Source organism: Salvelinus sp. IW2-2015, linkage group LG24, assembly GCF_002910315.2.
Source record: "Salvelinus sp. IW2-2015 linkage group LG24, ASM291031v2, whole genome shotgun sequence".
In the NCBI taxonomy this organism is placed as follows: Eukaryota; Metazoa; Chordata; class Actinopteri; order Salmoniformes; family Salmonidae; genus Salvelinus; species Salvelinus sp. IW2-2015.
The window spans coordinates 4,585,521-4,599,568 of NC_036864.1; the positions used below are offsets into that span (position 1 = coordinate 4,585,521).

Sequence of the window (14,048 nt, forward strand, 5' to 3'; positions counted from 1 at the left end):
GGAAACCACCTGACGTGACGACTGCCTAGACACCGTAGGACCTGTCTCTTATACACATCTAGATGTGTATAAGAGACAGACTTACAACAATCTCATCATTATATAATTTACAATTTCTCAAGTACTGATTAATGTGAATATTTGATGAAAAAAATTCACAACAAATTAAAAAGGAAATGAGCCATACAAAAGTGAAACATACAAACCAGACCCAAGTTAATTGTGAAAACCGTTGTACTGAATTTAGTGATCAATATTACGTGCAATTTTAATTTATTTTCATTACAAAAACAGTGTGTTCTTCTCTTCATAAAACACGGACAGGAAACCACCTGACGTGACGACTGCCTAGACACCGTAGGACCTGTCTCTTATACACATCTAGATGTGTATAAGAGACAGGTTTTTCTACCATACATACTGCACTTCAAATGCCCATTGTGGTCGGGGGTTAACATTTTGAGAGTTGGAGTCCTTGGTAACCACTGCTAACGTAGATTCAATTTGTGCTAATATCATATCACCATTCCTTACTTTAACAGTTGCCATTCTTACACCCCCACAATGACTTTTCATCTAAATGACTGGATTTGTCTCAACGTCTGTTGTTTTCGTTGCGGGCTAGTASAAGATCAGCCTGTCTAGTCAATTGAGTGTTTCCAGGTTCAGGATTCCTACTTTGTCGTTACAGCATACACACAGTACATCTTCCTTTGGCACAATACTTGGTAAAAACCCCAAAGATCCACCGTCACATACATACTACACTCCATGCAGGAGGGTTAGGGTGTGTCCACATCTCTGGCCCCTCTGACAGCAATGGCCTCCAGTTGATTTACTTGGAACTACATACAATTTAGTGGCACATGTCAAATGCAAGAACTATGTGCATTGGTCAAAGGGGGTTTCAAAGACGGAAGGAGCTCTTTATGTCTTAGAGAGGAGTTTGAAGAAAAGTCAAGAGATTTGAGTGATTAAATATTAAGAAGGGGGTGTATTTCAGAGTGACTTGTTACGACTACAAATTCTCCATTCCTACGAGGAAGGGATGTTCTATTACTGACCAAGAATAAAAACGGGGCACWGATTTTTAGCTATACAGCACTTTTCAAATGGTCATGACAATGAAAAAAATWGCCAAATCTTTGCTTCCTGTTCCGGTACAACGTGGATGTATGTGAACACGCCCTCAGCTACTACCATAAACTGAAATGCCTACGCATGAGACCTCTAGCACCTTTCAGCCATATAAAAAAGTACAGTGTACTTCATAAAACGTGCAAGACTCATGGATAGAAGACTCTTTCCAATACTTAAGGCAAAACACTTCTTATATATAACCAATATATACATATTGGGACTATTACATCTATCAAAAATCTAAAAATCAACGCCTAAGTTTGTTGTGTTCATTTCTCTTCTGATAAACGTAGCAATTTACCYCGTGGAACCTACTGTACTGGAGCTAAAAGTGCGGAATGACAAAGTCAGTCAATGCAAAGCCCTTTCGAAAAAAAGATCTTCACAATGAGACAGACTCAAGAGTCTTGAGTCTGTCTTGGGCAGAGCCTGGGATTGCCAAATTGAAGAGAAGACAGTGTAAAAAGTGCAAAACGCGCCAGTGGTGTCACCCATCAACCCACGAGGGTCGTAGGTCCTCACCCAGCCTATAGCTGGGAGACCTTCCTGGGGAGAGGTCTGGGTCTGGGGACCTGGGGCACCCCGTCGGCCCTGCGAGGGTCCAATGCTGGGTCCAGCTTCATGCTGCTAGTGCGTTGCTGGTGGGGCTTGGGGGGCAGGGCCGGGGGTTCCACACTGGGAGGGATGGAGAGACTGTGGGGCAGGGGAACCGGCCGACGAGGGTTGGTGCGCTCGTACACGCTGTAGGGCGGCGGCGTCTTGTTCTCGCGGCGGATGAGCTCGTCCGAGCCCGAGGAGACCGAGTTGGGCATGGTGGGTCCCTGGTGGGCGGGGTGGTCTCCAGTGGTTGCCTCGGTGCCCGACGCCTCGGACACACTACAGCGACTCATGGAGGAGATGCCGCTGCTATAGCTACCAGAGAGGACGGGCGAGTTGGACACCAGTCCGGCCGACTGGCACTCAGTGGGTGAGGGCGTGAAGGGCGGCAATGAACTCTATGGAGAGACAGAAACAGAGAGACAATCAGAGACGACGGAAACAGAGAACCAATCAGAGGAGCAAACAGAAATAGAGAACCAATCAGAAACGGAGAACCAACCACCATAGCTCAAACAGAGAGGGTACCAATCTCCTTAAGACTGCACATGTGTCCTTCACAGCCTAATGAGGTACAGCATAAAGGAACAATAAAGCCTATGAAGCGTAATCATAAAGACACCAGACAGATTGACAGCGCCACGCTGCTTTTTCCACCTCATCATACGTCAGTGAGCACTGAGACGGAGAAACACAATATGCGGCAGTTCCATCGTGAGGAATCCAATACGGTGTCAAAATGTTTTCTGAGAAATGACACGGAAATAGTGTTATATCTTGTTACACTTAACTGGATTCAGTGGAGAGCACAATTGACCTGTTATGTATGCTACAGTACGTCAGTATGGTGAGCATTTAGCTTCAGTCTTGTTGAGAGAAGTTACATGAATATAACTTCTCTCAACAAGACTGAAGCTAAATGCTCGTTGATATGTTAATATTCCCCACATATCTCAAAGGCCCAGAGCGCTGAGCTGCCCCTCGCAGCACAATCAAAGACCCCACAGCAGACCTCCAACAGGCCCCATTATCTCACACACACACACGCACGCACGCACGCACGCACGCACGCAAGATCTGCGTTGTATTTGGGTTGCTGTTTGTGCCTCACTTACAATAAACTGCCAGTGCAAAGAACTGTATTTTATTTTCTAACAAAAAACAAGACACTCTCAATGCAGGTTTGTAAAAGCCTGTTAGTAAAATGTCACTCCTTCTAAAACTGCCTAGACACATGCAGACTGGTGCTAGATAATAAATGGCTCATTAGCAGAGTTATCTGACAGGCGAAAGCCAGTGTGGATGAGAACATGAGACGACATGCAGGGGGAAGACAATTCAACTGTGGTTCAATACTGCCTGACAACCAACAGAGAAACCATATAGCACACAGACATTCAAAAGCACTGTCAGAACACTCAACAGCATTAGTAGGAGAACAAAAAGAGATGCACATACCATTGACACACACACACACACACACACAGGTATTGTCAGGCACACGCACACATTAGCTCTGACCCCTTTTAGTCGTCTGGTCAATTGTTTGGACGATAGGATGTTGGTCGACCGAGTTTTCTTTAGTCAAGTAGTCGCATTTGTATTTTTTTTATTCTCACGGTGCAAGATGATTCCCTATGTTGCTATGTGCATAACGGCAAAATGAACCAGCATATTGGAGACGAGAACAATGTGGTGGAGGACGCAGCAGCAGAGACGAGGAAACAGCCCTTTCCTTAGCCTAACTGTCTAAGAAGTGAGGAGAGAGGAACCCCCGACTTAATTAGGTCTATGGCATAACTGTTAAATGTGCCTGGCTTTATAAATCATCCATATAAACTCAGCGAAAACTCCTCTCACTGTCAACTGCGTTTATTTTCAGCAAACATAACATGTGTAAGTATTTGTATGAACATAACAACTGATTCAACAACTGAGACATAAACTGAACAAGTTCCACAGACATGTGACTAACAGAAATGGAATAATGTGTCCCTGAACAAAGGGGTCAAAATCAAAAGTAAAAGTCAGTATCTGGTGTGGCCACCAGCTGCATTAAGTACTGCAGTGCATCTCCTCCTCATGGACTGCACCAGATTTGCCAGTTCTTACTGTGAGATGTTACCCCACTAGTCCACCAAGGCACCTAAAGGTTCCCGGACATTTCTGGGGGGAATGGCCCTAGCCCTCCCACTCCGATCCAACATGTCTCAGAAGTGCTTAATGGGATTGAGATCCGGGCTCTTCCATGGCCATGGTAGAACACTGACATTCCTGTCTTGTAGGAAATCACGCACAGAACGAGCAGTATGGCTGGTGGCATTGTCATGCTGGAGGGTCATGTCAGGATGAGCCTACAGGAAGAGTACAACATGAGGGAGGAGGATGTCTTCCTTGTAACGCACAGCTTTGAGATTGCCCGCAATGACAACCAGCTCAGTCCGATGATGCTGTGACACACCGCCCCAGACCATGACGGACCCTCCACCTCCAAATCGATCCCGCTCCAGAGTACAGGCTTCGGTGTAACGCTCATTCCTGCGACGATCAACGCGAATCCGACCATCACCCCATGTGAGACAAAACCACGACTCGTCAGTGAAGAGCACTTTTTGCCAGTCATGTCTGGTCCAGGGACGGTGGGTTTGTGACCATAGGCGACGTTGTTGCCGGTGATGTCTGGTGAGGATCTGCCTTACAACAGGCCTACAAGCCCTCAGTCCAGCCTCTCGCAGCCTATTGTGGACAGTCTGAGCACTGATGGACAGATTGTGCGTTCCTGGTGTAACTCGGGCAGTTGTTGTTGCCATCCTGTACCTGTCCCGCAGGTGTGATGTTCGGATGTACCGATCCCGTGCATGTGCTGTTACACGTGGTCTGCCACTGCGAAGACAATCAGCTGTTTGTCCTGTCTCCCTGTAGCGCCGTCTTAGGCGTCTCACAGTACAGTCATTGCAATTTATTGCCCTGGCCACATCTGCAGTCCTCATGCCTCCTTGCAGCATGCCTAAGGCATGTTCACGCAGATGAGCAGGGACCCTGGGCATCTTTCTTTTGCTGTTTTTCAGAGTCAGTAGAAAGGCCTCTTTAGTGTCCTAAGTTTTCATAACTGTGACCATAATTGCCTACCGTCTGTAAGCTGTTAGTATCGTTCCACAGGTGCATGTTCATTAATTGTTTATGGTTCATTGAACAAGCATGGGAAACTATGTTGAAACCCTTTACTATGAAGATCTGTGAAGTTATTTGGATTTTTACAAATCATCTTTGAAAGACAGAATCCTGAAATAGGGATGTTTCTTTTTGTGCTGAGTTTATATCTACAGAAATAAGACAGATCTTGCTTTTGTTGCCTGTTCGAGTGTTTATTTAATAGCCTACTGATTCCGTGAGAACCAAGCCTCATGCAACGGCAAAATGTCGGATAAAGCAATTTCACAGATTGCTTTATCCAACATATTTAGGCCTATATTTCCAATATCTAAGCTACTGTGTCTATCAATCAATCATTCATCCGTTCGTTCATTCCATCACACAGCATACGAGATATTCAGGCTTTGAAATGCAATCAAGCATTTTAGTTTTCAAATGAAATAACAAAAATGGAGCTTTGAATAATCAGCCAAAACCAAAAATAAACCACAATTCACGAATTCATGCAACTGTTTTAAGTCTGCCGTAATAAAGGCTTTATACATATTTTRCCCCCCATTAGAACAGACTCTGGTGTTGTTTACACTGTTCCAAATGGTCAGAAAGTCATACAGCAACAGTTTGGCACAGATAGTCACACAACGCTTGCTCCTATACCCTCCTTTTTCTTGATCTCCCGTAGTTTCCACAACCAAGTCAAATGTCTTCCACAGACTTCCCCTTTCCCTCCTGAGCAACCAGTAAACAGTTGCCCATTTGGAGTGACTTTTTCACGTCTTCCGTATCCATTTTGCGGTCACGTACTGCGTTCTGAGGTTGTTATAGCCAATTTATTGATGTGATTATGATAGGCTATAGGTCAGGCCCTGTTGGTTTCATGCATGCGATGCTAACATGTTTCACGTAAAAAAGAGCCACGGGATGAAGGAATATGTTATGTTTAAACAAATTAGGGGTTTCGGTAACAGATCTTTTCAGTCAGAAACAAGAAAGAAACTAAATGGCTGACATGATGTTACAGCTTTAGCATGCACAGCGCAATAAACACTTGCTGTGCTGTGGTGCCTTTTCACTGCAGTAGGAGGAGGAGAGAGAGACAACATGCGCCAGTCACACAGGCACTGGCTGTCATTTTTTAAACTCAATATGACCATCGGGCTCTTTCTTGAGTCATTTGTGTGTCGTAATTATTTAATCAAACATGGTGCTTGAAGCATCAGACAAGCTCGGTGCATTTGTAGTTAATGTTATTCAAACACATAGGGTGTGTCTATTTATATATGGAAAAATCAATTGGTCGAAAGAAGGAGACGACTCTCGATATACCAAGATTTTTGTTGTTGTTGGGGACAGCCCTAACAGACACTATATACACAAAAGTATGTGTGCAGTGGATTCGGCTATTTCAGCCACACCCGTTGCTGACAGGTGTGTAAGATTTAGCACCCTGCCATGCAATCTCCATAGACAAACATTGGCAGTAGATTGGCCTTACTGAAGAGCTCAGTGACTTTCAACGTGGCACCGTCATAGGATGTCACCTTTCCAACAAGTTTGTGAAAATGTTGCCTTGCTAGAGCTGCCCTGGTCAAATGTAAGTGCTGTTATTGTAAAGTGGAAACGTCTAGGAGCAACAACGGCTCAGCCTTGAAGTGGTAGGCCACACAAGCTCACAGAACGGGACCACCAAGTGGTGAAAAAAGTGGTGAAAAAAAATTGTCTGTCCTCGTTTGCAACACTCACTATCGAGTTCCAAACTGCCTCTGGAAGCAACATCAGCACAATAACTTTTATTATGATTCATGAATGGGTTTCCACGTTTCATCTACCGCGCTGCCGCACACAGCCTAAGATCACCACGTGCAATGCCAAGCGTCGGCTGGAGTGGTGTAAAGCTCGCCGCCATTGGACTGGAGTGATGAATCCCGCTTCACCATCTGGCAGTCCGACAGACAAATCTGGGTTTGGCAGATGCCAGGAGAACGCTACCTGCCCTAGTGCATAGTGCCAACTGTAAAGTTTGTTGGAGGAGGAATGTCATTGGTCATTGGAAGAAACATTTTAACGCTACAGCATACAATGACATTCTAGACGATTCTGTGCTTCCAACTTACTGGCAACAGTTCGGGGAAGGACCTTTCCAGGTTCAGCATGGCAATGCCCCTGTGCACAAATCAAGGTCCATACAGATATGGTTTGTCGAGATCGGTGTGGAAGAACTTGACTGGCCTTCACAGAGCCCTGACATCAACCCCATCGAACAACTTTGGGATGAATTGGAACGCCGACTGCGAGCCAGGCCTAATCTCCCAACATCAATGCCCAACCTCACTAATGCTCTTGTGGCTGAATGGAAGCAAGTCCCCGCAGTGGAAAGCCTTCCCAGAAGAGTGGAGGCTGTTATAGCAGCAAAGGGGGGGACCAACTCCATATTAATGCCCATGATCTTGGAATGAGATGTTCGACAAGCAGGTGTCCACATACTTTTGATCATGTAGTGTACATACAAAGCTCCCTTGGCCTCAACCCTCAACACCATATCTTCACCAGCAGCCAGCGCACAACCCATAAAGGATTCTAGCAAAGGTACAGGGCAGTTATTTCATAAAATATGGAGAGAACTATAAATACATGTAGTTGTACCAGGTTCAGGGATATATAATGAAGAGGCTCTTCCTCTGGGTACATAGAGAGGGAGCTGGAGGGTTGTTATGGTCTTAAGAATTAACAAAAAATCAGGCGAGAGGACCAGACTTGAATGCAACACTTTAACCTGTTMCCTTGAACGCAGCTCCCTAGCAACTCAACAAGCATCAGCTGCTACTCATTGCTAATCAGACTCCACTCTGTTCTGCAGTGCATGTTGCGTGGTGTTGCTAGCCTCTTGAAGTCTTGCATTGCTCCTTCTCTACCTTCTATCTGGTATCTTTTAGGTTCTTCCAAGGATCTCCTAGGAGTGATTGCCATCACCACAGCAGCCTATCTACCACGGCCTGGCGATGATGTCTACCTGAGACTCAAAGCCAAACCCTACCTTGGATCCTTCATCTGCAGTCCTCGACTTCATCCGGTCCTCGACTTCATCCGGTCCATTCTCATTCCCCTCCTGAATCCTCATTCTAACATKCATTCCATTTCCTCAATAAATATTCTAAACCCATTTTAATGCCTGGTACTTAAACTCGTGAAATTGTGTGTGTGTGTGAGTGGTTTAGTGGTGAGAAGGATGCTGTTTAGCTGGGCTGGCTGGCCACTGTACTGCCAACTGGATCAGTTTCATCTGTCACAGCCCAGTAACCACACACTCAAAGATGGACGCATGCATGCAAAAATACATACACCACGTACCACAAACAAGCACGCATGTATGTACGCAAACCCGCACACATTCAGACAAGCATGCACGCAAACAGGATCAAATGAGTCATCTACTGCTGGAATGAAGGACTCTGGGTTCTGATCCCATGCTGTCCTCTTGACCCTATTTGTAGTGCACAGTCCACTCAGATTAGCATCATCAGAGATACACKAGAGGGCACTTACAGTTCAAGTCAGAYGTTTACATACACCTTAGCCAAATACATTTAAACTCAGTTTTTCACAATTCCTGACATTTAATCCTAGTAAAAATGCCCTGTTTTAGGTCAGTTAGGATCACCACTTTATTTTAAGAATGTGAAATGTCAGAATAATAGTAGAGAGAAGGATTTATTTCAGCTTTTATTTCTTTCATCACATTCTCAGTGGGTCAGAAGTTTACATACACTATTAGTATTTGGTAGCATTGCCTTTAAATTGTTTAACTTGGGTCAAACGTTTCAGATAGCCTTCCACAAGCTTCCCACAAAAAGTTGGGTGAATTTTGYCCCATTCCTCCTGACAGAGCTGGTGTAACTGAGTCAGGTTTGTAGGCCTCRTTGCTCGCACATGCTTTTTCAGTTCTGCACACAAATTTTCTATAGGATTGAGGTCAGGGCTTTGTGATGGCCACTCCAATACCTTGACTTTGTTGTCCTTAAGCCATTTTGCCACAACTTTGGAAGTATGCTTGGTCATTGTCCATTTCGAAGACCCATTTATGACCAAGCTTTAACTTCCTGACTGATGTCTTGAGATGTTGCTTCAATATATCCACATAATTTTCCTCCTCATGATGCCATCTATTTTGTGAAGTGCACCAGTCCCTTCTGCAGCAAAGCACCCCCACAACATGATGCTGCCACCCCCGTGCTTCACGTTTGGGATGGTGTTCTTCAGCTTGCAAACCTCCCCATTTTTCCTCCAAACATAATGATGGTCATTATGGCCAAACAGTTCTATTTTTGTTTCATCAGACCAGAGGACATTTCTACAAAAGTACGATCTTTGTCCCCATGTGCAGTTGCAAACCGTAGTCTGGCTTTTTTATGGCGGWTTTGGAGCAGTGGCTTCTTCCTTGCTGAGCAGCCTTTCAGGTTATGTTGATATAGGACTCGTTTTACTGTGAATATAGCTACTTTTGTACCTGTTTCCTCCAGCATCTTCACAAGGCCCTTTGCTGTTGTTCTGGGATTGATTTGCACTTTTCGCACCAAAGTACGTTCATCTCTAGGAGACAGAATGCGGCTCCTTCATGAGCGGTATGACGGCTGCATGGTCCCATGGTGTTTATACTTGCGTACTATTGTTTGTACAGATGAACGTGGTACCTTCAGGCGTTTGGAAATTGCTCCCAAGGATGAACCAGACTTGTGGAGGTCTACAATTTTTTTTCTGAGGTCTTGGATGATTTCATTTGTTTTCCCATGATGTCAAGCAAAGAGGCAGTGAGTTTAAAGGTAGGCCTTGACATACATCCACAGGTACCCCTCCAATTGACTCAAATTATGTAAATTAGCCTATCAGAAGCTTCTAAAGCCATGACATAATTTTCTGGAATTTTCCAAGCTGTTTAAAGGCACAGTCAACTTAGTGTATGTAAACTTCTTACCCACTGGAATTGTGATACAGTGAATTATAAGTGAAATAATCTGTCTGTAAACAATTGTTGGAAAAATGACTTGTGTCATGCACAAAGTAGATGTAGTAACCGACTTGCCAAAACTATAGTTTGTCAACAAGAAATTTACGGAGTGGTTGAAAAACGAGTTTTAATGATTCCAACCTAAGTGTATGTAAACTTCCGACTTCAACTGTAAATGCAACCACACACACACACACAACACCAACCTTTTGTGGCGATCTGGACGTTGGGACTGGGGACTGCGACCTCATAGTCTTGGCTGAAGAGCCTGTTGACAGTCAACCAGAGAGAAACAGAGAAAAGAGGGCACATTTAAATCCTGCCACCACTTTGGACCAGTCGACTTGATGACACTGGAGTGAGTCCTCCACAGCTGAGGGCTTCAGTAGGTTTGGGCATCTATGAATCAAATAATCGCACAGGCGCGGGTCCTTAGTCAGCACTAAGCTGTTTATACATCCAACAGCTGTTCTTTGGAGGGCAAAACACTCAATTCAACGCTACAACAGGGGGACAAGTCAGCTCTAGTGAATCACCAAATAAATATAAAGCTCAAAAAAATATAATAACAAGTCTAAGTTTACTGAAATGGTCAAGCTCAGGGTTTGAGAAGTGGGAGTTTGGGAGTTGTGTGCACTGCGTGTGTGTGTGTGTGTGTTTGTGCGCTGCATGTGTCTGTTTGCGTGTGTGTAGGCCTGCTGTTGTGGGATTTAATGAACCCCTGAATGAGAAGGCTCATCTATACAATCTTATAGTATAGTTGAGTCTAACTGGTTACAGTTATTATACTATATAGTTACAATTATAGAGTAGCAGGCGTCATAGCAGAGGAAAAATATATCCTCTAGGCTGTTGTTGGTTTTCCCGCTCAGATAAAGGACATTCATAAAGTAAAGTATTCGCAGCTTTATGACGTGAGCTTGACCAATTTATTTGTACATAGGGATTCTACTGCAATCAAAGTCAATCATATAGATTGTTTTATGATTTTTCTCCTGGACCAAAGCTTGTCAGATAGTCAATTATTAAACCTTTATTTAACTAGGCAAGTCAGTTCAGAAAAACAAAATATTATTTACAATAAGGAGAAGGAATAAATAGCTTGGGTACTGGACTATTTGTGTACTCAACAGTGCTAGATGGTTACCTTTGGCAGGACAATAAGTTGGCTAGAGCAGAAACAGACAGGCACCCAGGCTAGAATACAGACCATTATRACACAGTATGTGTACATCATGTGAAGGAGAAGTTATTTATAGAAGCAAACCAGGAGGAACAGAAGAGAGCAGCTGAGTTTATAGCAGAGAGTTGACAGCGTGACAACGAGCCTTGTAAGAGAGCAGGTGGAAGCACGAGGTGTCAAAAGATGGGGGAAAGTATTAGTGCCATTCCTCATTGGTCGAGTGTTCTGATTGGTTTACCTGAGTATGGTGGCCTAGGAGGGACAGGGGGACAGAGCAACTTTCCCACAGAGTCAGAGAACTGTGTGTTGTTGACCTCTTTTACACTGTCTAGACTCCAGCTACTGAAGGTGGGTCTCACTATGTTGGTGTACAAACATATAGACAGACACGCATCAATCACTGCTCATTGYGTTACAACACAACACATCAGAACACAACAGATGATGTAGACCAGAATCTAGATCTATATTAGTAATCATAGTGGATAACAGGAAATGTAATAACAGAGGTAGGGATTCGTGTCCGTTGTTGTAACTGATGATTTATGACACAGTTACTACATTTCAAGATTTTCTTAGCCTAAATATAAAGCATGGTCAGATGGAGATTTGACAGACTGCACCTTTAAATTTGTTGGGGTGGCAAATAGCCTAGCGGTTAGAGCATTGGGCCAGTAACCGAAAGGTTGCTAGTTAGAATCCCAGACAAGGTGAAGATTATTATTATTTTTAATCGGTCAATGTGCCCTTGAGCAAGGCACTTAATCCTAACTGCTCCATGATCCCCGCTGAATGGCAGACCTTGGGTGTGACCGAGCTCTCCGAGGGTGTCTCAGAGAGAGTGTGATATGCAAAAAACACATTTCCAATTAATACATGTGTGAAATAGGACAAATACAAGCACCCACCAAATGATGAATTATTATTATTAACAATCACCCACACCTCAATCTTCTTATGTACTGAATATCATGAAACTGACAAGTGTTGGTCTTAAACGCTTGCTGTGCTGTTAAGAATGCAGTGAGAGAAATCCCACTGTAAATAACACTTCCCTGTTCTCTCCTGTTAATAGGAAGGTGCTCTTCCTGTGCTTAGTTCATTCTTCCACAAACTGGTGTAAAAGAGCAGGTTTGCCTGGTTTGTGCATTTCCACTTGAGCTAAGTGAATACACCTTCAAGAGGCACACCGCTGTGCTTGTGGTTTGACATTATTTTTTGTGTATTTTCTATAAAATACTAATTTCATTAATTTTCCCTGAACCTCTAACCTTCAGTGAAGTTCACAGAAAGCAATCAAACAGCTGAGCTTTTCTTAATTACACAAGGGCCCTTCCAAACTAGATTTGAAATGCCGCCCCACTGGAATATGTAAAAATATAAAGCGCTTATATAACATACAAAATATACAAAACGGACATCTGTGGGTAGAAAACTGAGACACATATGCATTTATACATATGCATAGCCTTCTGAAAAGGCATATCCCATCAACCCTTGGGGAATAAACATGTTTTCACGCATTCTGATATTAATAAATAAGAAGCATCAATTGAACGTGTCTGTATCCCTAATGGCACCCTATTGGCCCAGAGCCCCATGGCCCTTGGTCAAAAGTAGTGCACTATTTAAGGAATAGGGTGCCATTTGGGATTCCTCACGTGTCTGTTGTTGCCTGTGAATGCTGATGGAGCTGGGAGGGAACAGACCTCGTGAGGAGAGGCTGTCATTGAAGCAGATGTCTACTCTCCAGACCAAGTCTGTCACACTCTCACCGGTCAGTCTGTCAACTACACTCATGTCCGGACAGATGACCATAGCTATGATCTCTTTGACCGACTGGAGGGTGAGAAGCGACTGTTTAGCAGCACGCTCGTGTCTTGGTCCGACACATAGGCAAGGATACTTTGGTGTTATAATGATTTTGGGCTTATATACACTCATGTACTGTAAAGAGAGATGGAGCCAATGACTGAGATGACATACAAGACAATGAGACATGTTTTACCTTTGTCTGGTGCAGAAAGGTTAGGATCACTTCGGGGTAGTGTGGTGTCACCTATTTGATGAGGGGTCGCCCTCTAGAAAAATCAAACGAGACAGCACAATACTGAAGCTACAAAATCCATAAAGGAAAGTAAGATATCTTGACTTTGTGGAGTTCAGGTTTAGTCTTAACTTTGAGAAATCCATACTGTGAGTGACATGTCATGCTTGCTGAACAGCTCTTCGGGTTCAAACTGCAGAGATCTTAATAAAAAGGTATTATAACTATACTTTGTCTATTGATTTGTCCGTGTGTTCACCTGTGCAGGGTCTAGGGGATTGGGGTAGATGGCACTGACGGGTCTCTCCCTGGAAGAGAGGCCGGAGTTCTCTCTGGAATGCTTGTGTTTGTCCTGCAGCTGGGGAGAACCTGGAGGGAGAGGTGAGGATGTAGATTTTATTGGCAACTGCTAGTCTTCCTGGGGTCCAACTCATAAAGAAAAATACTTTAACATGTACATTCATTTTAAAACATTATCAAAGACATTACAGTCTTACACGGATACAAACATTACTTACGCAATAAGGCACGGGGTTGTGTGGTATATTGGCCATATTCCACAAGTTACCACCGGCTAAATCTATGATGTTAAAATGCCTATTTTACTCTGTTCCATCTGACTGCGCAATCCACTGTCTCATCAGCCCAGGCAAATCAAATCAAATTTATTTATCAACATACACCATGGTTAGCAGATGTTAATGCGAGTGTAGCGAAATGCTTGTGCTTCTAGTTCCGACAATGCAGTAATAACCAACGAGTAATCTAACCTAACAATTCCACAACTACTACCTTATACACACACAAGTGTAAAGGGATAAAGAATATGTACGTAAAGATATATGAATGAGTGATGGTACAGAACGGCATAGGCAAGATGCAGTAGATGGTATAGAGTACAGTATATACATATGAGATGAGTAATG

General features: G+C 43.7%; 1 protein-coding gene across 1 annotated transcript in view; it reads right to left on the reverse strand.

The window, feature by feature from the left end:
- Positions 1-410: 410 nt before the first annotated feature.
- Positions 411-14,048, reverse strand: part of LOC111951330 (dedicator of cytokinesis protein 4-like) — a 137,492-nt gene continuing 123,854 nt past the window's right edge. Inside the window, 5 exon segments of the mRNA XM_070434705.1 lie at positions 411-2,135; positions 10,099-10,160; positions 11,314-11,433; positions 13,084-13,156; positions 13,382-13,491. Coding sequence (XP_070290806.1) covers positions 1,668-2,135; positions 10,099-10,160; positions 11,314-11,433; positions 13,084-13,156; positions 13,382-13,491 — 833 coding nt within the window. The 3' untranslated portion in view covers positions 411-1,667.